Raw genomic sequence first — 27,434 nt, 5'->3', positions numbered from 1 at the left:
GACATGACTCTAACTTCCCCTCACAACTCTCCCACAGGCTGGCCTAAACCCTAGGATTTAGGGTTTAGGGTTTAAGGTTTGACCCTCGGCTGGCCTGCAGCTCTATCTACTGAGCCCTTGACCTTTTACCTCCTGAGGACTGAATGTTCCCTCACCACATCATGTAGCCATCACTGTTGTATTTACACTCTATCTAAGCCTTTAACCTTGCAAATATCTCAAGACTCTGACTGTGTAATGACCTGGACACATTTCTGCTTGTGAAATCCAGTGACACTTTTCTCATGTTGATTATTTAAGGATCTTAGACATGGCAACGTTCTACAGGCACATGAAGTCTTCTCATTTCTTGCATCTATCTTAGGACAACAGCAAACTTCTTTTTTTTTGTGAAGCCACAAAATATTAAACCGATTAATTTTATTAAAGTTAGAACAAGCTCTTACAAAAACTATATAATATGTCTTTGGAATATTCCTTTGCAAATGTTTATATGTTAATGTGATGATAGGTGCCCTGAACTCTCCCCTTGTGTTTGTGCCTCTGTGTTGTGTGTGTGTTTGTGTGTTACTAGTGTGCCGTTATGAGCTGCATGTGTGTGTGGTTTATATTTAAGTATGTATGGATCCCTTGTCGTTTGACAGTTTAGGGTTAAGTTAGGGTTGTGTTAGGTTAGGGTTGTGTTAGGTTAGGGTTGTGTTGTGTTAGGGTTAAGTTAGGGTTGTGTTAGGTTAGGGGGGTATTGTTAGGGTTGTGTTGTGTTAGGGTTGATGGTGTTTGGGTTAGTCCCGTACTGTGTGTTCATGTTGTGTTAGGGTTGTGTTAGGTTAGGGTTGTGTTAAGTTAGGGTTGTGTTAGGTTAGGGTTGTGTTAGGGTTGACTGTTTTTGGGTTAGTCCTGTACTGTGTGTTCATGTTGTGTTAGGGTTGTGTTAGGTTAGGGTTGTGTTAAGTTAGGGTTGTGTTAGGTTAGGGTTGTGTTAGGGTTGACGGTGTTTGGGTTAGTCCTGTACTGTGTGTTCATGTTGTGTTATTTGTAAAATAAAAATGAGCAGGAAACCAAAACGGTGTAGCATCCTGTTTGCTCCTCCTTAGGATACAGCTAAGACGTCACAGTAGTGTCTAAATCATACACCACCTAATCAAATAATATAATCTCAACAAAAATAGAATTAAAAAGAATGTAAGAAAGAAAGAAAAGTTTTCCTGCTTCTACGTTCTGTCCAAGTGATGCAGTAACAGTGCTGAGGTGTCTGTGGGGTTAATGGGTGTGTGGTGTGTTTGAATCCGTTATCCTACTGAAAGAATGTGTTTGTGTTAGATCTCAAGGAGGGGTGTGGGAACCAAACCTCGCCAGCTCACTAAACGGATTTGCTGGAATGCAGATTAATTTCTTGTTATGTTTTAGATTATCTACATACATGTTTTACCATGTTAATGATTAATACAGTACTACATGATAGTATTTTACATGAAAATATTCGCTGCTGTCACATGAAGAGGTTATAAATAGCTACATGAACACACGTAAACACGTTCTGTACAACTAATCAAATCCACACACTGTGTCAAAGTTCAAGTCTTTTGCCCCAGTTTCTCGAATGTATTGTTTTGTAAGTTCTGCTCGCACTTCTCACTGTCCAATCAAAACGGCCGATGTAGTCCAGCCAGCGAGTGACCTTGAAGAGCCGCAGACCCGCGTGTGCACACGCGAGCCCTCCCACGCCAGCCTGCAGTATAACTCCTCACCCTCCTCTATCTTCATTCACTGGACTTGTTGGGAGCCCACCGAGACCCCAGTGTGGCGGCCAGACTCCAGCGCTGCTCTAGTCGCGACTCTAAACTCACAGTTGTCTTTAACCCTTGAAGAACTTTCACGTGGCATCATCGCTGCAGGAAAGTCACGGCGGAGGACCTGCTCACGTGTTGGTCCTGAACTTGGCAAACAAGATCAAGTGAATTGTTGGTTTTGGCGTAGTTGTGTGCAGTTCAGGTTCAGGTTCGTTCGCATCATGGCGCGAAGGTCCTGTGCGGTTTACGCCACGGCGATCGTGAGTGTCCATCTCATCGTTGTAGGAATCGCCTTACTTGTCGCAGGCGTCTTCCAAACTTTGATTCACAATCGACTCAAGAAGGTAAGTCCTGCGTTAGTTACAAAAGTTTCCTGCGTGCTTATGGTTACAGGATCTATCTTGAAAACGACACATCAGCAAAAACTACAAAGAGAAAGTAGTTTTTGTTTACGGAGCGCCACTTGAAAGCACGCGCATCGGTGTCCGTTCATCACGGGGATGCCGCACCGATCCGTGATTACCGGTCTAATAGATCACCGATCCGTGAGTACCGGTCTAATAGATCACCGATCCGTGATACCGGTCTAATAGATCACCGATCCGTGAGTACCGGTCTAATAGTGAGATGTGACTAACCCTAGGAAGCAATGAAGCAATCGATCCAGTCCCGTTAACCACGTTCAGATGCTGCAAACACCAGAGTATTTTCTCAGTAGTGCTGTTTCTGTGACCAACAGCGTCTGGACTAACACACTCCAAACGGACCCGTTACCGTAACACGCGCTCTGCCCTTTGCCAGGTTGACTCGAATGGCATTTTGACCCCCAGGCGAAAAACAGGTGCAGTACACGGACACTGATTTAACACACAGTCGATACCTAATAATAACGGAACACCGCGTACACCGGTCACTAGAAATATAAAAATACCGAGTAATAACGGAACTAATAACGGAACACCGTGTACACCGGTCACTAGAAATATAAATACCGAGTAATAACGGAACTAATAACGGATCACCGCGTACACCGGTCACTAGAAATATAAATACCGAGTAATAACGGAACTAATAACGGAACACCGCGTACACCGGTCACTAGAAATATAAATAGGCTACAGAGTAATAACGGAACTAATAACGGATCACCGCGTACACCGGTCACTAGAAATATAAATACTGAGTAATAACGGAACTAATAACGGAACACCGCGTACACCGGTCACTAGAAATATAAATACCGAGTAATAACGGAACTAATAACGGAACACCGCGTACACCGGTCACTAGAAATATAAATTCTGAGTAATAACGGAACTAATAACGGAACACCGCGTACACCGGTCACTAGAAATATAAATACTGAGTAATAACGGAACTAATAACGGAACACCGTGTACACCGGTCACTAGAAGCATAAGTAGTCGCGGTAAGAACACGTTTTGATCACAGTAACGGATCTCTCGTGCCCTCAGACGAGCCCGTTGTCGCGCGCGGCGGTCGTTGTCACTGTGCACAACCGCAGCTAATGGACTTGGCGGTATTTTGTAAGGATGTGTGCTCTTGGTTGGTATTCGCCCAGAAGAGACGGCAACAGTTTACTGTACTTGCTAATTTTTACATTAATTGATTTCTGTCTTTAATGTTTTGTGCATAAATCTGTGAAATGCAATAGAACACAATTTAAAATGAAGACGTTATTGAACACTCATTGTAATACTAAAATAGTTTTCAATGGAAACACAAAATGAAAGGACAGAATGGGGGGAGTATACATTAGGCCTTAGGACGTCTAACTGTGACAAGCAAACCTGACCAACTCCTTTCAGATCCATCCATGTGACTGATCCATTACAGACTGTGATATTATATATGATATATATTATGATATATATTTCAGTGATATTAGTGTTCACACTGAGACTAGTCACTGTATACACTAGTTCAAACAAATGAAATATTTTGAGTTAGGCTCAAGAGAGTTGAGTTGCTGACACATGCCTAGTGGGGTTTGTCCCTAGTGGGGACCCTCATGTGCAGCTCTTCTGTCTTTAACATGGACCTTCTAAGTGAGCTTCTGTCACTGCACAATGACACTGTGCACAGTGACATTGTCCATGTCCTGTGGCCACTGTAACAGTAAACAAAGACCTCAGGGCGTCTTTACAAACTTATGAGGCATTTCCTCCTGCAGGGAGAAGCGTATGCTCCAGAACTCATTACAAGTTTCCAGATTGAGCCAGGAAAGACAATATGATGAGCATCTGTTGCTACGACGACACAGGTTCATGGTGTAGGGGATTGGGTAACTCTGGGATTTTCTTCAGTGAGGACTCTGTTGCAAGGTTATTTTTACAAAAATACTAGTTAAAAAGGTTTATGAGGCAACTACAGGACTTTTATGAGAGTCAGAGAGAGAATGAGAGAGAGAACGAGAGAGAGAGGAGTGTCAAAGTGTTGCCTTGGTTTCTCTCAGGAACGGTTGTGAGCTCATGGCCATGTGATCGTTGAGAGTTCTTTGTACAAAAGTGATGAATAGTGTTTGGTGTGCTTCTGGGGTGTGCATGTGTGAATTTGTGTGTGAGAGGGAGACACAGAGAGAAAGACAGTACAGAGACCGACATGAACAGACAGAGACAGGCTCACAATGCCTGTTACTGAATGAACAGACAGAGACAGGCTCACAATGCCTGTTACTGAATGCCTTCACTTTTTCTAATCAGCATCTGAATGTGCTCGCTGTAGTAAACGAGAGCTTAGCAGAGGCAGGAGCTCATGCCAGATCACCAATCAAACCTTAATTCTCCAATCAGACCTTAATTCTCCAATCAGACCTTAATTCTCCAATCAGACCTTCATTGTCCAATCAGACCTTCATTGTCCAATCAGATCTTCATTCTGTTAGCTTCTCTGTAGACCACATTCAAACCACAGCACATCTAGATTCAACAAACCTAAATCCAGCAACTCTCGATCCAGGCATATTTGTGGATGTCAAGGTATGAGGTAAAGGAGAGTATTACAGTGCCATGACTTGAGAAAATAAAATACTTAAAAGAGTTGCATAGTTTGTTTTGTAGTTGTATATTTCAGTAGTTTTGTAGATTTAAGTTTCTGTGTTTTTTTAGTATAGTTCTGTAGTTTTGTAGTACTTCAGCAGTTAAAATATGTATATTTAAAACAGTTTTAAATAACTAACAATTTCTGTCCTCTTTTGGCCAGCCGTTGGTTACTGAGGTAAAGATTACATATCTGAAGTACAGGACTAATTACAATAGTGGATCGCCAAAGTCTTTTATACCATAAATATCTACAGGTCTTCACTTAGTTGCAAGAAGTTTAACAGGGACAAAAACAATAACAAAAATGATAGTTCAATAGTAATCGTATAATGATAGTTCTATATTAATCTTATAATGATAGTTCAATAGTAATCTTATGATAGTTATATAGTAATCTTATAATGATAGTTCAATAGTAATCTTATAATGATAGTTCAATAGTAATCTTATGATAGTTCTATAGTAATCTTATAAATATAGTTCTATAGTAATCTTATAATGATAGTTCTATAGTAATCTTATATTGATAGTTCTATAGTAATCTTATAATAATAGTTCTATAGTAATCCTATAATTTTAGCTGTCATATATGGGGATAGTCCTTCGAGAGTTAGAGTTAATGTTTAGTGCTAGGGGTTTAGGGTTAATGTTAGCGTTATGGGTTTAGGTTTGGGGTTAGGGTTGGTTTGGGGTTGGGGTTAAGGTTGGGTGTTAGGGTTGGGAGTTAGGGTTAAGGTTGGGTTAGGGTTAAGATTGGGTTAGGGTTAAGGTTGGGGTTAGGTGTTAGGGTTAAGGTTAGGTGTTAGGGTGTGGGTTAGGGTTAAGGTTAGGTTAGGGTTAGGGTTAAGGTTGGGTGTTAGGGTGTGGATTATAGTTAAGGTTGGGTGTTAGGGTTAAGATTAGGTGTTAGGGTTAGGGTTAAGGTTGGGTGTTAGGGTGTGGGTTAGGGTTAAGGTTGGATGTTAGGGTTAGACACAACCCTGACTAGCTGAGCTCCCTGACTTCTTCACGACCTCTACATCACCAGTTCGACAACACACAGTTCATTTTTTGAGTAAGGAGTTAAAACCACTAAACTGCTCCACCTCCAGCCCAGAGTCAGAGTTGATTCTAATATTTGTTTAGGGTAAGAGATACGGTTAGCTCTCCCTGTGGTTATTTTAAGGGTAAGGGTTAGCTATGGAGCTTTTTTAGTGTCACCAGAACCTGAACCTGAAATCATTATTACTTGAAAAAACAGTCTGTAAAATTAATTCAGGTATACAAAAATTCAAGTTAAAATTCAGGTTCAGGTCGTTCAGGTTCAGGTCGAAATTCAGGTTCGGGTCAAAATTCAGGTTCAGGTTGAAATTCAAGTTCAGGTTGAAATTCGGGTCGGTTGAAATTCAAGTTCAGGTTGAAATTCGGGTCGGGAATGCATCCGGGATACTTAGGATGAGCAAACAAACTCAGAGCTAATCGAACTGCATCTGGCCAATCACAAAACATATCAGAGGTCATTAAGAGGCGCGTCTTTCTGCTAAATTTCCTGTAAGAGTGCGGTCCCTGTTTGGCGTGTAAGTGGCATGTAAGCAGCACGAAAGTGACCACTGTGCCATCCAGAAATGGCACCTTGTGGCATCTGCCACATAATCGTGGCACTTAGTGTGGCCAGTGCTGCGTGACTGTGGTCTCCGTTGTCCAGAAACGCCGCCTGCCTCTGCTGACAGACATCTAAAGAGTCTTTTGGGTGACTCTGCATATCGGCCACTCGCTTAAATCATCCCCTCAGAATCGCCATTTGTTGAAATGAAGATGGTTCATAACTTTTGTTTGAAAATTATGTTGAGTGAAATACTAGCCGACATCCAGCTAGACAGCTCTATATTACTAGTTCAGAATACTGTTTAGCGATAACGTCGAATTAAGATTATAGGAGGGTACGTGAAACTACAGTGGTAGACCGTTAATGAGAGCACTGTAAATTAAAAGGATTTATAATTATAGATGTATGGTTATCAGTGAATGTTCCTCCACGTCATCAGCATAATTGAAACCTCTGTGAGCGAGTGGTATCGCATTTGTAGTATTTGTGCAAATGTAGATAATTTAGCTTTGTATTGGTTTCAGTTGTTAGTCTAGATTGTCAGCCGCAGCATCAACCATCAACTACCGCCTCTTGCCACTCATTGTCTACCACTAATCTAAATTCGTCATTATCATTAAAGAGTATGTGTTTTGTATGAGAGTATGTCGTGTGTGCATAGGTGAGTTTGAGTGTTTTCATGTTTATCTGCACGCGTTCTCTGGCATGTTCGGTTTAGTCATCCGTGTTGTGTCACTGTAGTGGTTTCTGGTTTCGTCTAGTTTAGATGTCTAGTTTATTGGCATGTGTCAAACCCTAGAAGTCAGATTGGCTACCATGTATGTCAATCAAAATACAACCGTCAGTGCAGATGGACGATAGCCTGTCATTCTTCCACTACTTTTTAATGTCATGCGATCTACCCACACTTCCTTTGCGATCGAACAGTAGGCCGCGATCAACGTATTGGGCACCCCTGGTTTAAGGGTTAGCTCTCTCTATGGTTAGGTATAGGGTTATAGTTTAAGGGTTAGCTCTCTCTATGGTGACATGGCACTGCAGAGGAAAAGTTGATCTGATTCTAGTTTACTGTCTTAGATGGCAGTTACCCTTTCTTACCCTCCCAGGGAAGGGTAGAGTGGACTATATATTAAATCAGTGTTCGCTGTCTGGTCAGTGAAATGTAAAACCGACGTACATGAACTCAGTTTAGATTTGATTTGTTCAACTTTTTTTGGGGTGGGTGCCATGTGAGGAGGTTGTTAACAGTAACTCATGTACTATTACATCATCTCGTCCTGGAGCAGCTGAAATGCTGAAATCCAGGCTCATGCTGCCCTATGTGACAACTCTAATTTCAGGCTATCCCCCTGTCTGAACTCCTAACATATGACTCCTAACATTGAGCTAGTTGTTTTTTTCCCCTGCCCTTCTGTCTTTTCCCTTTTTATTTTCTCTCCCCCTCTTTTCTCTTCTCCTCTTTTCTATATTCTATCTTCTTATGGTCCACCTAACCCCAATAATTGTTATCACTATACTGTATTATACAGAATTGTTATCATTTGATCTGTACATAAAAAGTAAGTTGTCCTCCAAAGATGGGGGGGGGGGGGGGGTGGAGGTGGAGGTGGACCACAAAAAAAAGGTATGTCAGCCCCACAAGAGATGTCCTAACCCTAACCCAGAGATGTCCTAACACGTCCCAGAGATATCCTAACCCAGAGATGTCCTAATACGTCCCAGAGATGTCCTAACACATCCCAGAGATGTCCTAACCCTAACCCAGAGATGTCCTAACACATCCCAGAGATATCCTAATATGCCTGACACGTCCCTGACGTCCTATTATGTGTCCGGTTTCTCTCAGAAGTGGGGCCTGGTGGCCATGTTGTTGCACCACTGCTGAACTGCCCCCCATGTTGTCGTACCACTGCTGAACTGCCCAGCATGTTGTTGCACCACTGCTGAACTGCCCCCCATGTTGCACCACTGCTGAACTGCCCCCATGTTGTTGCACCACTGCTGAACTGCCCCCATGTTGTTGCACCACTGCTGAACTGCCCCCCATGTTGCACCACTGCTGAACTGCCCCCATGTTGTTGCACCACTGCTGAACTGCCCCCATGTTGTTGCACCACTGCTGAACTGCCCCCCCATGTCGTTGCACCACTGCTGAACTGCCCCCATGTTGTTGCACCACTGCTGAACTGCCCCCCCATGTCGTTGCACCACTGCTGAACTGCCCCCATGTTGTTGCACCACTGCTGAACTGCCCCCATGTTGTTGCACCACTGCTGAACTGCCCCCCATGTTGTTGCACCACTGCTGAACTGCCCCCCCATGTTGTCGCACCACTGCTGTGCTGAACTGCCCCCATGTTGTTGCACCACTGCTGAACTGCCCCCATGTTGTCGCACCACTGCTGAACTGCCCCCCCATGTTGTAGCACCACTGCTGAACTGCCCCCCCCATGTCGTTGCACCACTGCTGAACTGCCCCCCCATGTTGTCGCACCACTGCTGAACTGCCCCCATGTCGTTGCACCACTGCTGAACTGCCCCCCCATGTCGTTGCACCACTGCTGAACTGCCCCCATGTTGTCGCACCACTGCTGAACTGCCCCCCATGTTGTCGCACCACTGCTGAACTACCCAGCATGCACTGGTTGAAACTTCTCTGACACTCACTGGAGGGAAGAAACAGAACCAAGATTGTCAAGTATAGCTGTTAAAATACAACAGTGAGAGTTTACAGAAGTTGACAGGAATTGATAGCAAAAGTGATGAGGATACATCTCAGTTTCCTGCTTGAGACCCACAACTCATCTAATTAATGCCAAACATTATCTGGACACAACATTCGACCCAGTGGAACATCAACCCAGAATACTTCACTTCTGGACTTCATCACTGTATGAGGAATTCTGGCACATACGTGGCGTTATCTAAAGGCTTCTGCTGAAGGCCTGTTCCATGTAGCCCAGCAGACTTATGGGGCACCAGCTAGGCCTGTTTCAGACCAGGGGAACAGCAGCATTGAGCAGGGGAGGAAGGGGGGGGGGGCGGGCGGGGGAAGGGTGGAGACTGTTCTAAATATCTGGCACTGTGACTGTTCGACACACTCTGGTTGGGTTCTTCTTGATTTGTTATTTCAAAACAAACACTCAAACACTCAGAGGCTCTTTCAGCCTAAAACTCCCGAGAAACAGGGCAGTGCTACATTCATTTTACTTACAGCTATCGAAGGGGACCTGATTCTCTGGATTTATTCTGTACTTATATGTTGTGTGGAGAATGTAGGGTGATGGGTGGTCTGGTGTGTATTACAGTTGGGCCCTTCTTGGCTTTTGTTTCCATGGTTACCTGTCTCAACATTGTTTTTGTTTGTTTTTCTTCTTATCATTTTTCTTATAGCATTTTACGTGTTGGTCCATATCTCCTACACCATAAGTACTAGAAATGAAATTCCATTTCTGCATTCTTCAGCTCCAGCCAAACAACCCTTTTCTCAACCCACTTAGATTTTTTGCATAATATGCAAAACCTACTTTTGTGAACTCCTACTAGGTTTTTCACCTGAGTACCACAGTCTCAGTGTTAAACTTTCACAAGAATCTAATTACCCATGTTATTGTTGTCATTGTTGTTATCTTAGCTTCCGGTGTTGAGCTGGGGTGGGTTTCCCAAAACGTTCGTAGCACTAAGTACTTCGTAACCTCGTATGAAACGTACGAGGTTAAGAAGTACTTAGCGCTACGAGCGATTTGGGAAACCCACCCCTGAGCAGTATTGCACAAAAGCAAGATAAGGGATAAAGAGGATATGTTGGTTTAGTCTCAAGTCAATTGAAGGTTAAATCAGGTTAAATCCTCCCTGGTCAAGTTACTATGGTGATTTTTATATGCAGCTAGACTGCTCCAGACCAGGCTAACAGCTGAGCTAAGATTAAACCTAGTGATTCACCTGTAGTGCTACGGTCATCCTTGTCAAGAATAAATGTGTTTTACAGCATACCCATCGCCATTATGATGAAGCATAAATATAAAATTAATTTAATTTTTAATAAATTAAAGCATAAATATATCCTGCTTTAAAAACACGAATTTGCATATTTTACTTCATCATCCATCCATCCTCATCTGTTTATCCGGGTCGTGGGGGCAGCAGCCTAATCAAAGAGGCCCAGGTTTCTCTCTCCCCATCCACCTCTTTCAGCTCTTCTTGAGGGATATACCATAACCTGCATTTAATACCTTATTGTAAGCAAAGATCAGGCTCACGTATGTTAGGGTTAGTGTGGTTAGGGTTAGTGTGATTAGGGTTAGGGTGGTTAGGGTTAGTTTGGTTAGGGTTAGTTTGGTTAGGGTTAGTGTGGCTAGGGTTAGTGGGATTAGGGTTAGGGTTAGTGTGATTAGGGTTAGTGTGATTAGGGTTAGGGTGGTTAGGATTAGGGTTAGTGTGATTAGGGTTAGTGTGGTTAGGGTTAATGTGGTTAGGGTTAGGGTGGTTAGGGTTAGTGTGGTTAGGGACACTGCAAGGAAATCCACAATCAGACAGTTTTACACATTTAAAGTATTATATATTTATTTGATTGTGGTTGATGTTTGTTCTTTATGAAGGATGGATAAAATATACTAAAAACATAACATTGGAAAATGAGATTAGATAACACACATTGTGGATAATTGTTAAATGCTACATTTCCAGAGTAACATGCACACCTACTTGCCACATTTAACATGTACTACTGTTGATTAGTGATTACTCCTCTAGTCCTTTAATTGTCCAATCCTGACAGTTCCAGTGCTGCACGATTTATGTATTGTACATTTTTGGACTTGTGCCAGTCCTCTGTCCGCCAGGCTTGTGATCTTTCCTTCATTAATGCACTAGTACTGACGCTAACCCTAATACTGACCTTAATCCTAGAACTGATGCTAACCCAAATACTGATGTTAGTAGTTTTGTCTTTTTTGTCTACAAATGTTATTCATTTTCTCATGGGTGATTCTGTGAGCGATTCCAAGGTCTATTTAAGAATGCCATGAACATGCACTTATCCCAGCAGTCTACACCTGGCTTGACACCTTTTCATCTAACTTGGCAAATGTGCAACCAACTAGGCCAAGATACACTTGCTCAACTATACTGAGATTTCTTCACTCTGCTGTTGTGCCACACCCCTCCGGTCATTGTTGTCTTAGCTGTTTGTGTTATTGCTCCTTGTATGTGTTTCCCGGCCTCTTCATTGTTTCCTAGCCTGTGATGTTTTGCCTTAGTGTATTTTTGAGTCCTCTGTTTTGTCATGTTTTTATCTTTTATGGATTGATTTGCGTTGGTGTTCTGACCCTGGTCCATTTTAATGGATTTATTATTAATAAATGTTAATAAATAAATAAATAAATTAATGTTAATAATTACCATATTTTCCGGACTATAAGCCGCTACTTTTTCTCCCCACGCTTTGAAGCATGCGGCTTATAATGTGGTGGTAGGCAGATTTTTCTTCACCCGTCAGGTGAAGCACTCTAGTTTTGTCCTAACTAGATATTTAGACATAATACTGCTGTAATACTGCAAAGTCATGTGGTCAGAGGTGAACTTCAGTATAGCCAATGTTTTTTATTTAAAATAATTAACACCCTTGAGCCAGTGTGGCTTTGCACATAGATAATGCTGTGTGCCGTTTGCTGTGATGGATAAATAAAGTCTAGCTCTTATTTATGCATAGAAATGTAAATCGACAATATAATCTGTAGCGTCTTTATGCGCGGATAAATGAGGGCTGAAAACCAAAACTGTTGCACATGAAATACTACAGGCACCGTTCAGAAACTGATCAGTTCAGTACAGTGAGTCCCCGCTTAACGATGGGGTTAGAGACCGAAAAGTCCATTGTAAAGCAGTTTTCATCGTTAAGCGTGAATACAGTATAAAGAAACAAACAATGTTCTCGTGCATGCATACAGCGTGAGAAAGACCAGCTTATCGAAAACAACACTCCACAACACTCAACAACACCCCACACAACACCCCACAACCCTCCACTGTGCTGCCACTGCTCCTCTGAGCACAGCGCAAAATTTAAAAAAGTCGGTCGTAACTCCTGTCCGTCGTTAATCAGGGGTGGGTTTCCTTCATAACCTCGTACTTACGAATATTCTTAAATTTATGAGTGTTTCCCAAAACTCTTTGTAACTTACGTCATACTTATAGTCATTCGTAACTTAAGAATATCCGGACCCATTCGTAACTCACTAAGTACTTCTTAACTCGAAGCTCACATACAGTTCTACATCAAAAAGGATAGAGGCGCTAATTTAATCACGGCATTACATTTGCATTTATGTGTATAATTAGCCTAGTAGCCTATTTCACTATAGTAATTACATCGCATATACCACATTGTCAACAAAAATCAAATGTACTACTTTGAATTATTTAGCATTAGTTGATATGTTCCCAATATTTAATTAAACCTCTCCATTCATCATCGTGCAGTTAATAGCGTTTCAGACTATATATAGTTTAGACTATATATACACACATCCTAGGACTAGGGATGCATTACATGAAACCAAAATTGGTTTTCATGCAATTGTAAACATTCATGGAGTTGTTGGTGCAGTGGACGTCATTTTGATCCCCATACACACTCCCAGCCTACATCTACATCTGCTGTAAAGGCTTCTCTGCTTTGAATATACAAGTAATACACAACCACCAAGGCCTTTTTACGGACATTGTGGCCAAGTGGCTTGGGAGTACTCCTGACTCCTTCATCTGGGCCAATTCTGGAGTGTGTCAGATGGCTAGGGACGGTGCATTTGATGGTGGACATGTACTAGCTGACAGTGGGTATCCACTCTGAAGCTATATACTCCTGTATCAAATCCCCTGGTATCCCTTCAGTAGCTGTGGGGCCCAGTATCCCCAGTGCCTTCTCCTCCTCAACAGTAAGGGAACTTTACGGGAGGATATTTGACCTCCACCAGTCTTAACGCTTTTCCTTTCTGAGTTCTGTCCCCTTATTTTTGACGTGACTAGTTTTTTGTTTTGTTTTTTTTTTTTTATTTGAGGAACTTCCTCGAGCTATTGAAAACAGTAGGCTATACTTTTGTTTTTGGCTCAGAAAATTTCATTTACTCTGCTTGTTTGCCATGGTTTTGAATAATGTGTGAAAGGTTAATTGTGTGCCCTATTTATAGCCTTGATAAAAGCCTACGATCGGTCAGAATGGCAAAGGTAATAATTTATGTTCTACTCATTTTTTTCTTATACTTGAAATTTCAACACTTATTAGTTGTTAGTTTTTATGATTGTCATTTTGCCAATTGTGCTTTTGCGTCGTATTAATAAAAAAAAATATGTAAATCGGTGGTTCGGTTTTCGACTAGCGGAGCTTTTCCAGTGCAGATGCAGAGGCGGAGTCTACTAAGAACTACTTAGAACTCATTCGTAAATTTGTAGACTATGAAGGCTTTTGGGAAACACTCGTAAATTTGGCGTTCTTAAAGTTACGTCGTTCTTAAAGTTGTTCATAACTTTCTAAGATCGTTCGTTATCGGGAAACCCACCCCACACCCATCGTTAAGCGGGGACTCACTGTATTCAGTTCAGTAGATATATGCAGCTTATATAACATTTTCCATCAAAAAAAAAACTTGGTAGGTGCGGCTTATATTGAGGTGTGCTCTGTAGTCCAGAAAATATGGTAATCTTAATAAATTAATCTTAGTAGATCTCTCAGCGTTAGCGTCTGCCTGTCACTCGCTCCACATCACGGTACACTAGGTTTACATTACACTATGGTTACATTTAACTAGGGTTAAATTACAGTAGGTTTAAATTACACTACATTTAAACTACACTAGGTTTACATTACACTATGGTTACATTGCATTAGGTTTAAATTACCAGGCATGAAAATCTGTCACCTTTCGGCGAAATTTGCCGTTTTGAAGTTGAAAAGGGTGACCTAAGTGAATCGTGTAGACTTGAGGACTTGTTGGGGGGGGGTCGGGAGATTATATGTAGCACTTCTGAAATCTGCAATTTTAATGACACAGTGGCCAGCAATATCCGCCCAGAACCATCATAGAGGCCAAATTGCGTTTCAATCATACGAACGTTCTTCATTCATGTTATTCATTTACTGCTAAGCGGGATGAGAAGCAGGACCTAGTGCTATCTACGCCCGGGACAAGGCACAAGAGCGTACATTTACCACTACATTTACCAGATCGTACATTTACCAGTGGATTTAATTGGGTTATTAATGGTTTCAATCGTTTTCATATTTTAAAACAAATATAAAACAAAGTTACTGCTGTTTGCTACAGCGTTGAACACTGTCAGATCTAGCCACAAGCTTTTGTGATAAATAGGTAGACAGATAGACCTATTAAGTTCTCGTCAACCCCGTGTAGTTAACGGTGACATAAAATAAGAAACAAGATTTTTTTTCTAGTGTGTCTATAGTTGTAACTGGTGAATCCAGTGAAGTGTGAGGATAACATTCGCGCCAGGGCTGAAAAGGTTGAAGATGAAGTAAACTCGTCATTTGAGTCTACCCTGTGCTTTAGCCCATGTTAGAAAATAAAAACACGTGAACCCTGGTATTTTTTACACTCATTTTCGCCGCTGATGTATTTATTGGTTCATTAAGACGTAATTGTTTTGACTGAGCCATCTGGAATGGCGAAAGCGGCTTCTCGCGTTTACCAGTCGCTTCAACACAACTGTGTGGTCGTACTCTTCCAGTCGCTTCAACACAACTGTGTGGTCGTACTCTTCCAGTCGCTCCAACACAACTGTGTGGTCGTACTCTACCAGTCGCTCCGTCTTCATCTGATGCTGATCCTTCGTCATGAGAACTAGAAGACTGGGAATCAAGATCTGAACATGCTGCATCAGAATCTCTGATATGTGTTACGACCTGTCTAGGCTCTAGGCCATAACAGGGGTGTAAAGGGGTGGAATATTAAATGACACAGTGGTTCAAGGAAATATAAAGTATGGTGTATTTACAAATGTTCACAAACAGAATATATTTACAATACAAAGTACACACCGGTAAAAACGTCAGAAGTGACCCAGGCCAAAATAACCAACAAATCCATACTGGAAAGAAACAGACATAACTATACTAACAGGGTGAAACAAAAGACAACACTACTCTGACTCCCTATATACAAAACAGATACAAACCCACAACCCAAACAAAATGGCAGCCACTTCCTACTCACCGTGTGCACACACAAACCACCAATATACATATATTTATCTATATATACAACTCTATACAATTAGTATTCAAGGGACACGCAAATCCAAGTAACATAATACAGGAAGATGATAAACTCCTGCACCTAACATCTGGAGTCATGCAACAGACTTGGCTAGGATGTATTAACCAACGACTATGATCTAAGAATACCTACTACTATGCCCATGACCCATCGTCTCAACTACCCAATACTACTAAGAAGACAAGATAGATTTCACACACCCTATGCACACAGTAGTTGCTTGAACAGAACACACAGCAGCAGCTACAATCTGATACTGGCTCGACAAGGATCCAGAAGCACAGCGCACTATGTTCATGGTCCATTGCCTCAACTGCCTAGTACTCAGACCACCAAACAAACATGGACTGACCTTCAAAACAAGGTGATAAGGACACACACAATACCTTGCAAGCTTTTCCTTGGGGTCATCAGGAAGGCACCTCCCTTCATTGGTGTTTCGATGAATTGAGCCCCCAACACCTCCAGAAGGCTCATCAGTGGAGTCTGGCGTCCCAGACCCACCCCCCTCCAAGCTCACAATGTAGCCCATCACATAATTTACCAACAACCCTGCTACCCGACGGCTATCGGAAAAGCCAAGTGACAATCCTACCCGTATCCCAACATCACACACACACCAAACAATTTAACTCTTCAAGTACTATCCTTACCCCACCTAACCTCAGCCCTTCTTAGCCACACCTACTGACAAGATCTCTCAGCTACCGCTGACAACTCCTTTACCACTGCTCTCATCACACAGCCTCTAAATCCAAACTCAGCCAGTAGTTTTGTGGCAGACTTCGCAACGAAACCCCTAGCCCCTACCTCTACAGGTCTAATATGTGCTTGCCAGCCCCGCTCTCTTACCTCAGCCACCAAATCTGCATACTTCAACCTTTTCCTTTCATATGCTGCATCAACTTCATCTTCAAATGGAACAGTTAGCTCTATGAAATACACTATTCGCTTTCTTTCAGAATACAACACAACATCTGGCCTCAAGTTTGTGACTACAATACACTCTGGAACCTGCAATTTACAGCCTACATCAACCAACAATTTCCAATCTCTTGTGTCAGCCCACTTACCACCAACTTTTGAAAACTGTGCTGGCTCCTTGCTATGGTGCCCCTCACACACAAACCTAATTACTCTATTGGAACTAGCAACTGGCATGCCATTAACTTCCAACCCCTTCTTATCAAGTGCACCTGCCAATGATTTAAGTACCTGATTATGCCTCCCTGTGACAAACTCACCTTGCATTCCGACAGGATATGCTTCAATGTACCACTTCCTGCACATAGCTTACAAGTTGGATCCTCACCTAACCACTGCCCAAGGTTTTGTGGAGTTAAAAGCACATCATAAGTAGCTCCCACAAGAAACTTTATACGACTTGCATCCAATGCCCACAACTCTCGCCAGGTGATTCTCCTCTTCTCCACACTTTCCCATTTCATCCACTGACCCTGCTTACTCTGTCCTGCAGCTTTTGCCCGCCTTACTTCCTCCTCCTGCTCTTGAATAAAACCATTCACCATTCGCCTTCTCTCAGGTGATGTGGCCTTGCTGAATGCCCTCCATGTATCACCTGACCCTAGTCCTGCCCTCCCATTTTGCACCTGCCCTACAACATCTCTATGCTCCAATGCCCTCTTTGCTGCCTGAGTTGCCTCTTGGGAATTCCACTTTCTTCCTGTATGAGTCACTGGTGCCGCTGCTTTGATCAGTGCATCTTTCAACCCTATCAACAACATTTGATGGAATGGAACTAATGGAACTCCATTAGGCCCTGGTGCTGAACCAGCTTTTGCGCACCACACTACATCCTGTATCTCACTCCACTTAAGGGGATTAACATCCATCTTCCACTGTAGATCACCTACTGGCGGAATATCTGCTGGCAATTCCACCTCACTAGTCCTTTCCTGCCTTGAGTACACCTTCTGAAAATGCCCCTCAAGCTCCCTATTTCCTACCTTTAGGCTCCCTGACATAACACCCCCCCCCCCCCCCCCCCATCCATATGTGTGAACTTCAACGAATGTTCACAAAACACACTCAGCAACACCTGGACAGGGCATCAGCCACCACATTGTTGAGGCCTCTTTTGTGCACAATCTGGATGTTAAAACCTTGCATAATGGGAGACCAACGCATCAGCCTTTGGTTTGCATTGGCCATGCGCTGCAGAAAAACCAACGGATTATGGTCGGTAAACACAGTGATGGGGTGAGCACTGCCGCCTTCAAAATGCTGAAGGGCTAAGAGAAGGGCTAGAGCTTCTTTCTCAATAGTACTATAGGCTAGTTGGTGTTTGTTAAACTTACGAGAAAAGTAACATGAAGGATGATCCACTCCAAACATGTCTTCTTGCACCAACACAGCACCAATGCCGGTACCACTAGCATCAACCTCCAGTTTAAACGGTCGGTTGTAATCTGGTGCGGCAAGCACAGGTGCACTTATTAGTAAGGACTGCCTCAAAGGATGTCTGACAGGCAGAGGACCAGACAAAAGGAACATTTTTGCACAACAAGTTTGACATGGGTGCCACAACATCAGAAAAGTTTGGACAGAAACAGCAGTAATAGCCAGCCATTCCTAGGAACTGCCGTAGGTGGCGCCTCATTTCTGGTGCAGGGAATGCACATATAGCATCCACCTTGGCATTCAGAGGACGCACCAGACCATTACCAACTACCTTTACCAAAGTAACATTTCTCCATATTCAACACTAGGGAAGCATCCTGCAATTTCCTAAACACATTATCCAAAACTTGGATGTGGTGGGCCCAAGAAGAAGTGTAAATCACAACATCATCCAAGTATACTTCACAGTTTTGCACGTCACCTAAAACCATGGTCATTAATCGTTGAAACGTGGACGGGGCATTTCTAAGACCAAAAGGCATGACTGTATACTGTAGAAATTAGTCAGGCGTAGCAAAGGCAGAGATGTCTGAAGCACGAGTTGTCAACGGGACTTGCCAATACCCCTTCAATAAATCAAGCTTAGAGACAAAACGAGCAGAACCTATGCGGTCTATACAGTCCTCCATCCTGGGCATTGGATAAGAGTCTGGGACGGTGACTGCATTAACCTTACGGTAGTCTGTGCACAATCGAAAAGTACCATCGGGCTTGGGCACCAACAGACATGGGGAACACCACGGACTAATACTAGGGACAGCCAAACCATGTTCTAAAAGATAGTCAGGGGGACCACGGACTGTTCTACCAAAAAGCAAGGTGTTAGGACTATAACCTGTTGAGTCCTGCACAGTGTCACGAATAGCAAAGAGCAATAACGGAACACCCTCTTCCCAGTCTGTCACAGTCATGACAAAAGGTCCTCAGGATTGTTTTAAAGGTCTGGTGAAACCTTTCCAATGCTCCTTGAGATTCTGGATGATAAGCGCTCGATACTTTATGTTCTATGTCCAATTCCTTAACCACTTGTTCAAAGAGCTTAGACATGAAGTTAGAGCCTTGGTCTGACTGTATGCATTTCGGAATGCCAAAAGTAGTGCAAAATTTTATCAAGGCCTTGACAATCACTTTGGATTTCAAGGAACGCAAGGGTATTGCCTCAGGAAATCTAGTCAAAGCACACATTAAGGTAAGAAGGTACAAATTACCTGAACGAGTTTTAGGTAGGGGTCCTACACAGTCCACTAACAGTCTTTCGAATGGTTCTCCAACAACCGGTATTGGGCACAGCGGGGCAGGAGGGATCACTTGGTTGGGTTTTCCTAGCAATTGACAGGTGTGACAAGAGTGACAAACGAGCCACGTCGCTATTCAGAGAAGGCCAAAAGAAATGCGATAGAATACGCTCAAAAGTTTTACGAATACCTAAGTGACCAGACAGTGGATGTTCATGGGCTAAATGCAACACGTGTGACCGAAAATATGTGGGAACAACAATTTGATGTATAGCATCCCACCCATCAGTAGCATTAGACGGAGACCAAGTTCTTATTAACACCCCATCTCGTATGGAGTAACGTTGTTGCTGTTTTGGGGTGCCGGACTTTTTCTCTGCAAGGTTGAAGTATTGCAAGAGGGTTTTGTCCAACTTCTGTGCAGCCCCTAAGGCAGGGGTGCACAACATACGGCCGGCAGGCCATTTGCGGCCCGCGGGCACCTCCGTTGTGTCCCGCCGGTTGATAAATAATTTGGCCCGCAGACGAACGACGAACCAGCAGTGTTGTTTTTTGGGCTACCACAGGAGTAAGTTAAGAAATCATTAAGAATCGATCGCGACATAATTTGTCTCCATTTTACACTACTCATCACAAACTCCTAATTCAATGCCTTGAACTAAGACGTCTTGGCCACTATATGTGTCCTCTGACAAGGGCAATACTGTATCCAACAGAAGGGACACTGCAGCGCCGGTATCACGCAGACCTGTGATGGTTTTGCATGCTGGATCAGACTCACATAGGGAAACTGTACCATCAAATAAAAAGGGCTCAAATACAGAGTCAGCACTGGAAGAAGGGACTTTTATATTTGTGCAATGTACTTATTTAGCTGAATGTGCATTTTTCTTCTTCAGAGCTGGACAGTTTGCTATAATGTGTCCTTGCACATGGCAATAGAAACATTCACGCGAGTCCGGAGAGGCAGGTGCTTCGGTAGCCACAGGACTCACCGAAGTCCTTGAGCGGAGGGAGTGAGAAGTAGACTCACTGCGGAGAACAGGTGTTGTAAAGACAGTTCTATGAGTTAACACAAACTCATCAGCACAAATGGCAGCATTCGACAATGTACTTACTTTATGCTCATTCAAATACATCACAACATTATCTGGCAAACAATTTTTAAACTCTTCAATCAGAACTATCTCCTTGAGCTGTTGCAGGGAATTCACATCACTAGCAGAACACCATTTCTCAAATAATACAGTCTTTTCTCTGGCAAATTCTACATGTGTCTTTGTGGGTTTTTTTTTTTGTTGATACATTTATTTATAGGATTTTCACATTTATATAGTTTCCAGCATTATGAGCATTACCAATGGTATTATAATTAAGTGTAATTGAAAGTAAAAGGCAAAAAGAACCAAACAAACAAACAAATAAATAAATAAATAAAATTATATACATATACAAACATACATATCTAAATATAACATTAGAGGGCACAATATGAAGTGTTCACATACAGCAGTCCAGCAGGGTTATGAACAATCTATCTAATTATGTATATTGTCTATGTACTCCAAAAAGGGGTTCCATATTTTATAAAATTTCTTCAAATTACAAGACAATACATATCTTAGCCTCTCAATATGCAGCATATTTACAATTTCTGTAAGCCACATTTTAAATGTTGGTGAAGTATCCAATTTCCACAGCCTTAAAATGACCTTTTTGGCAACTATCATCCCATATGTGACAGCAGTTTGCATGTAACAATCAAAACAATCAAACGCCATTGAGAAACCAAACAGAGCCATTTCAGGGTCAGGAGAGATTCTTACATTATACACCTTAGAGTAACAGCCAAATATTTCCCCCCAGTAATTGTTCAGCTTAGAGCACATCCAAAATAGATGAGCCAGGGGGCCATCCGCGCCTTTACATCTGTCACATAATGACGATTTTGAAGGAAAAATACGATGAAGCTTAGTTTTGGAATAGTGAAGTCTATGTATAACTTTAAATTGTAAAAACTGAAAAAGTCCCCTCCAAATTACATCCGTGAGGTTAAATGTACTAAATGTTGGCTTACATTTCAAATATCATGTTTAGCTGAATAAACATGTTATCAACCCCTTTTAATGTACAGTATGTAGGCTTACAAATTCATGTTTAACTGAATAAACCGTTGAACACAAGTAGCCTACATTTTATTGAGCATGTTTTTTTTTCTTCAAGTATCAAAGTAGAACAGCTTTCTCAAGCAGTCATTGATGCATTTTGGAAACAGGAGATGAGCCCCTGGTCTAATGCACCCTCTGTATTAAGAAACCCTATCTCAAAAACTGACTTTTAGTCATTACTTGGGTAGCACGCATATGAGCCATTTTAATATAAATTAATTTCAAGATTTCAGTGAGATTAATCTAGATAAAAATTTTTTATCTATGCCCACCCCTAGTAAGAACCTAAAAAAAATCAGTTAGGAAGAGAAAACTTCCTAACTGATGTTTGGAAAACTTCCAACAACGTTTGTAATTGTTGAAAATTAGGCCAGACTACCATCAATGTACAAATATTTCAGAATTACAATGCCTTTTTTTGCCCAACTACTGAATGTGCTATCAGATAAAGGAGGGAATGCATGATTATAGCATATTGGAGCATATATGAGTATTGGGAAGACTACAAGCCTTCCTAACCTGTTGCCAGAGTTGAAAATTGAGAAGTTGTGTGGGTTTTTTTCTTCAATTGTCTGAAATGATGACGGTACGCTTCTGGCACAAGCTCATATGCTCTTAGGACAGCAGCTTTCACAGTGTCATAGTTTACACTCTGCTCAAGTGAAAGAGAGGAACACACATCGGGCTTTTCCCACTAGTTTACATTGCAGGAGTAGAGGCCATACAGCTCTTGGCCAATTTAGTGTGGTAGCAATGCACTCAAATATTGCAAAATATGCATCAACCTCATTTTCTCTGAAGGTAGGGACCATACTAATCTGTCTACTGATGTCAAAATGTTCAGCAACAGACACAGGAACAGTTGGGTTACCGGAAAGATGAATGGAACGGGGCTTAGGTACAGGTGTAGCCAGAGGAGCAGGGCTAGTCGGCGCTGGGGAGGCGGCCTTTCGAGGTTGTGGTAGGGGTCTCTCCAGACCCATACTTAAAAGGCCAAGAGTCACCTCCTTTTCCGCGTCTATTTGCAAAGCCCGCAGTCGTAACGACTTTGCCTCCCGTTCCTGGATCTTGATCTCCCAACTCCAACTCTTTCAATTTTATCTCCATAAGTGGATCAAACATGGGAGAACTCCTAGGTCCCATCCTAGGACTAACCACAGCTTCCGATTCAGCTCCAGCTGGGTCTGTGTTCTGGGCCAAACCAAGTGCAATACCTGGAACTTCCTCAGCCACAGGCAGCACACCACGTTCTACTAGAGATGACTCTAGCAGCCTCCTAATGTCCCTCATAGTAGCAGAGCGAGGTATAACCACATAAACAAACTCAGCTATAGACAACAGATCAACCTTATGACAACTATCTAATAGCTCATATGATGGGCTAAGAACAAACACAGACAGGTCAAATGAAGCCATTATGGAACCCTCAACAATGCAACAATGTGCACACAGCACAACACGCCCACCCACAAAAATGCCTAAGCCAGAACCAAAGGCAACGCCCGCAGACAAAAATACGAAGAAGAGAGAGGGGGAAGGGGGAAAAAAAAGGGGAAGAGTGTAAGAAACGGGGAAGGACGAGCCCCCAATTCTGTTACGACCTATCTAGGCTCTAGGCTGTAACAGGGGCGTAAAGGGGTGGAACATTATATTTCCTTGAACCACTGTGTAATTTAAAGTATGGTGTATTTACAAATGTTCAGAAACAGAATATATTTACAAGACAAAGTGCACACCTGTACAAATGTCAGAAGTGACTCAGGCCAAAATAACTAACAAATCCATACTAGAAATAAACAGATATACCTATACTAACAAGGTGAAACAGAAGACAACACTACTCTGACTTCCTATATACAAAACAGATACAAACCCATAACCCAAACAAAATGGCAGCCACTTTCTACTCACCGTGTGCACACACAAACCACCAATATACATATATTTATCTATATATACAACTCTATTCAATTAGTATTCAAGGGGCACGCAAATCCAAAATACAAATGCACAAGGTCATACACAGTATATCAATATCTTAAGTTACACAAAATCTAACAAGGTTGGCAAGGCTGGATCACAACCGGGGATCCTCCAGTTTCCTCCTTTTATACCAGGAAGCAGAGGGCGGAGACATCACTTGATGTTCCCAGGGACATCAGGGATTCCTGGAGTGGAACATGGACTGGACTCCCTGTAACAAAAATGGCTTCCCTCGAACACACAAAAGGGTCATAACATGATTACACATGAATTCCATCTTATCCACTATATATTGAACCGTTTCTTTAAGGCCTTGTACTTCTTGCAGTACCTGAGTAGAGAAGGTAGTTGTGAGGAATCTAAACAAAATCTCTCTTGATGTCCAGATACAGGACGTGTAGCAGAAGGTCTTGGAGGCGGTAGGGTGACCTCACACTGAGGTTGTGAAGGAAGTTGAGTACATAAGGCATCCATACACGGTTTCTCCCTAGAGCCATGTTTGGGGCGAGTAGCAGATGGCCTCACAGATACTGAACTTGATTGCCTTGTCTGTTCAGGTCTCACAGAATCCATATGATATTGTTCAAGATAACTGGGAGGTTTCTTCTATCGTGTGGACAGTCTGTTCACTGTGTCCATATTAGGCCTGTGTTGAAAAAATCGATTTTCCGATTCAGGATCGATTCGCATATGATGATCTGATTATCGATTCGTACGTCCAAAGATCGATTTTTTAGTAATCTTTTACCCCCGCGTCGTCACTGAATTCACGCAGGCGTGCTCGGTCTAACCAACTGTAAAACAACATGGCGTCGGACAGTGCCGGTAACGACGATAGTCAAATCGGAAATCTAAAAGCAGAAGGACAGTTTATCCAGTGTCAGTGACTATTTACAGTTAGTCCATGTCACTGACAGTGTAACGACGGTGGTAGGGACGCACACACACCGCGTTAGAGAGAGCGAGGGAGAGGTGGAACCAAGTGCCACAAAAACAAAACAGAACTAAAAGGAGTGCCTGAATAACCACGGACTACTCAACGCGTAAAAGAAACAAAGCGAAAACAAGGACGTCAGGGGAAGTAGCTGACTAATAGCAAAAAGGCTATATAAACAAAAAACCCTTCCCAAACAAACGGCAATGGGATAGGAATGTAACAGGTTGAGGAAAACTTGAGGGAGGTCAGTAGCGACGCAGGAGAGAACTCGAAAAAGACAGAGAATATAGATACGAGAGAGAGATGACGAGATACCTAAAGAGGCACACGCTGTAACAGAGAAAGAGAGAGGCTGAGAGCGTAACGGCATAACCAAAACGAATCAGCAATGATCTGTCTCCAAACGCTTCCTTATGAAGCCATGGCAACAGGTGAGACAGATCATTGCTGATTGCGCTGCTGGAGTCTAGGACTGGCTCGGGTGCCCCTAGCGGACGTAGATGGCACGGCATCCGAGCCAGCCCTGACAGACAGTTTACCCAGTGTTTTTACAGTTTAAAATGTTCTTGTAACGTTGGGCGCAAGGCGATGGACGAGACAGAATCCTTTGCACTTTCCAAATGTAACATTTATTACATTTACCGAAGCGCAGACAGCGCACATAAAACACGTTTACATAGAACGTGTGACTCAAACAACGACGAGCACAGGACACCGCGCAAACACACAAACCCCACGCGACGAGACGAGCCACAGGTGAGACGGATTATCACAAGACGCACCCGAACCCACGGAGATACGCAGACGAGTAGACGCAGACAACGTTAACACACGCCCAACAGTGAGGGGTCGGGGACCGTAACATGACAGTTCTGTTCTTATATTCGCACTTTAAAGAAAAATACACGTTTACATTTTATACTTTCAGTTTATTAAGTGTGAGCACTTTTAAAATAAAAATGCATTTGGTAGCAACAGCTTTTGGGTGAATTCTTAATTATTTCAATCATAATAATAATGCACTGGTTAGTGTCCCAGTAGGAGTCCACTGTTGCAGATATAGACACCTCAAAGATGTCCTCTGTTTATTGTCCTGGATTACCTTTCTTGAAGGAAGATTTATGATGACCCTTTTCACCAGTCTTCCAGCCATCAGTAACTACCAACTACCAGTAACTATTTGCTGATTAATATCGATATAATGCTAGTTTTAACATGTTGCTTCTGTACATAGTCAGGAAACAGCTCAAATACATTTTTAATAACACTAAACCCCGAATTGGATTGAATCGGATCGAATCGATTAAATCGGATTAAATCGAAATAAATCGATTCTTAATCTTCAGAATTGGAATCGGATCAATTCTTGGAATTTGAATCGATACCCAGCCCTAGTCCATATCCATCATACCATCATCTCCCGGGTTTCGGCACCATGTAAAATTTTGTTGTAGATGTAACACTGAATGTAAAGTGGCATGTTATCGTGATGGTATGTCCCTCAGAACATAAAGGAAAATGAACAGGCTGCCATTGCCATCTTTATTAGAAGCCACATGTCCACAACAAGTAATTCAGGGTAGTATCAGTAGTCCAGCTCACAACAGTTAGTTCAGATGACGCACAACGTAAGCATTCCAATGGTCTATGCACCATAAATACAAGGCATTTGTCTGATGGTAAAAGGATAGTGGATATTTGATGGTGGATGAAGGAAATGACAAAGGATGTCAAAGGATGGTTTTTCTGTAGCAAACATACAAAAAAACAAGAAATTAATACAACCACAACCAATCTAATTAAACACTAAATACTTAGAAAACAATCAACCCCAATCAAGAAACATAATACAAACTTACATAATTACGCAGCCGGAATGAGAACAAACATCCTGCCTTCTAACATGTTTGGTGTGCACAATAAAAACAGCTTACTCTAGTCTTTTATACTCTAAGTCCCACCCCTTTCCTGGAGCAAGACCTTCTGGGATTTGGAGCAAAGACTTCTGGGATTCTGAGTTCCACTTATTCTCTTTTTTTTTACAATACCATTTAAAAAAATTGTTGAACAACCAACAGTCCACAATATAGCAGCCTTAAGTGCAAAATGTGTAATATTGCTGCTGAAAATTGCCAGACTAAGACGGACACGAACATAGGAGCGTAACCCTATTTTGGTTTGTGTGAAAAGCCAAACTTTTTGAAGGCAATTGAGTCACACAGTCGTGTTGACATCCAGTCTCAACACATTAACTAGTGCATCCGCCCGCTTGCGGTTTTTCTGCATATTAACTAACCAGCAGCTATTTGATCACTGGTGAAAACGGTCCATTATGGTTCTCCTTCCCGGTGCTACCTAGCCGCGATGGTGCTTCTCTTTCGGCAGAGCTAACTCTAGAAGCCTTGAAGTAAACAGATAAACCTAGGGTTGGTGTGCAGGCTGATTGCAATTCTGAGTGTTGAACAAGCCATGTGTAGATGTGGGTGTTTGAGGTTCCAACCAGGCCCGGTCTTGCTGCGGCCTTCTGTTAGGTCATATTAGTATATAATACAGCCACACATCAAAGCTGTTTCTGACAGCTGACTAGTTTATACTTGACGCGTCGTGAGCGGCGTGAGGGTTCGCCCGTGCGAGTGGCTCCGCCCGTGCGCGAGGGCCTCACGCGCTGTCGATTGGCGAGGTCGTGCACCTCTCGAATTTTGTAACTTTGCACGCGCCGCGCTTCAGCGCAATGAACAAAGTCATGTTTGCAGGGTTCAAGCACTTGTACATCACTTTCAAGGTCCATTTCAATATTTTCCAGCACGTTAAACTTAATTAAGTTAAATATTTATACATATACTCGAAATGAATCGAAATAATTCGCTTTTTATCACATTATTTAATGGTTGTTTATTTTCAAAACGCCCAATCTTAACGTCTTCACGAGAACTGTTCAGTCAGACAGCTATTTGGTGTGAAACG

The 27,434-nt window shown here is 42.4% G+C and overlaps 1 protein-coding gene across 1 annotated transcript in view; it reads left to right on the top strand.

Annotated features, from left to right (window-relative positions):
• The first annotated feature begins 1,681 nt into the window (after nt 1-1,681).
• The window catches only part of scarb2b (scavenger receptor class B, member 2b), a 77,940-nt gene continuing 52,187 nt past the window's right edge, over nt 1,682-27,434 (top strand). The window contains exon 1 of the mRNA XM_076986379.1: nt 1,682-2,134. Within this exon, the coding sequence (XP_076842494.1) occupies nt 2,012-2,134 (123 nt within the window). The 5' untranslated portion in view covers nt 1,682-2,011. The remainder of the gene's footprint in view (nt 2,135-27,434) is intronic.

Source organism: Brachyhypopomus gauderio, unplaced genomic scaffold (genome assembly GCF_052324685.1).
Source record: "Brachyhypopomus gauderio isolate BG-103 unplaced genomic scaffold, BGAUD_0.2 sc46, whole genome shotgun sequence".
NCBI classification, from domain to species: Eukaryota; Metazoa; Chordata; class Actinopteri; order Gymnotiformes; family Hypopomidae; genus Brachyhypopomus; species Brachyhypopomus gauderio.
This window is presented reverse-complemented; position numbering and strand designations above follow the sequence as displayed.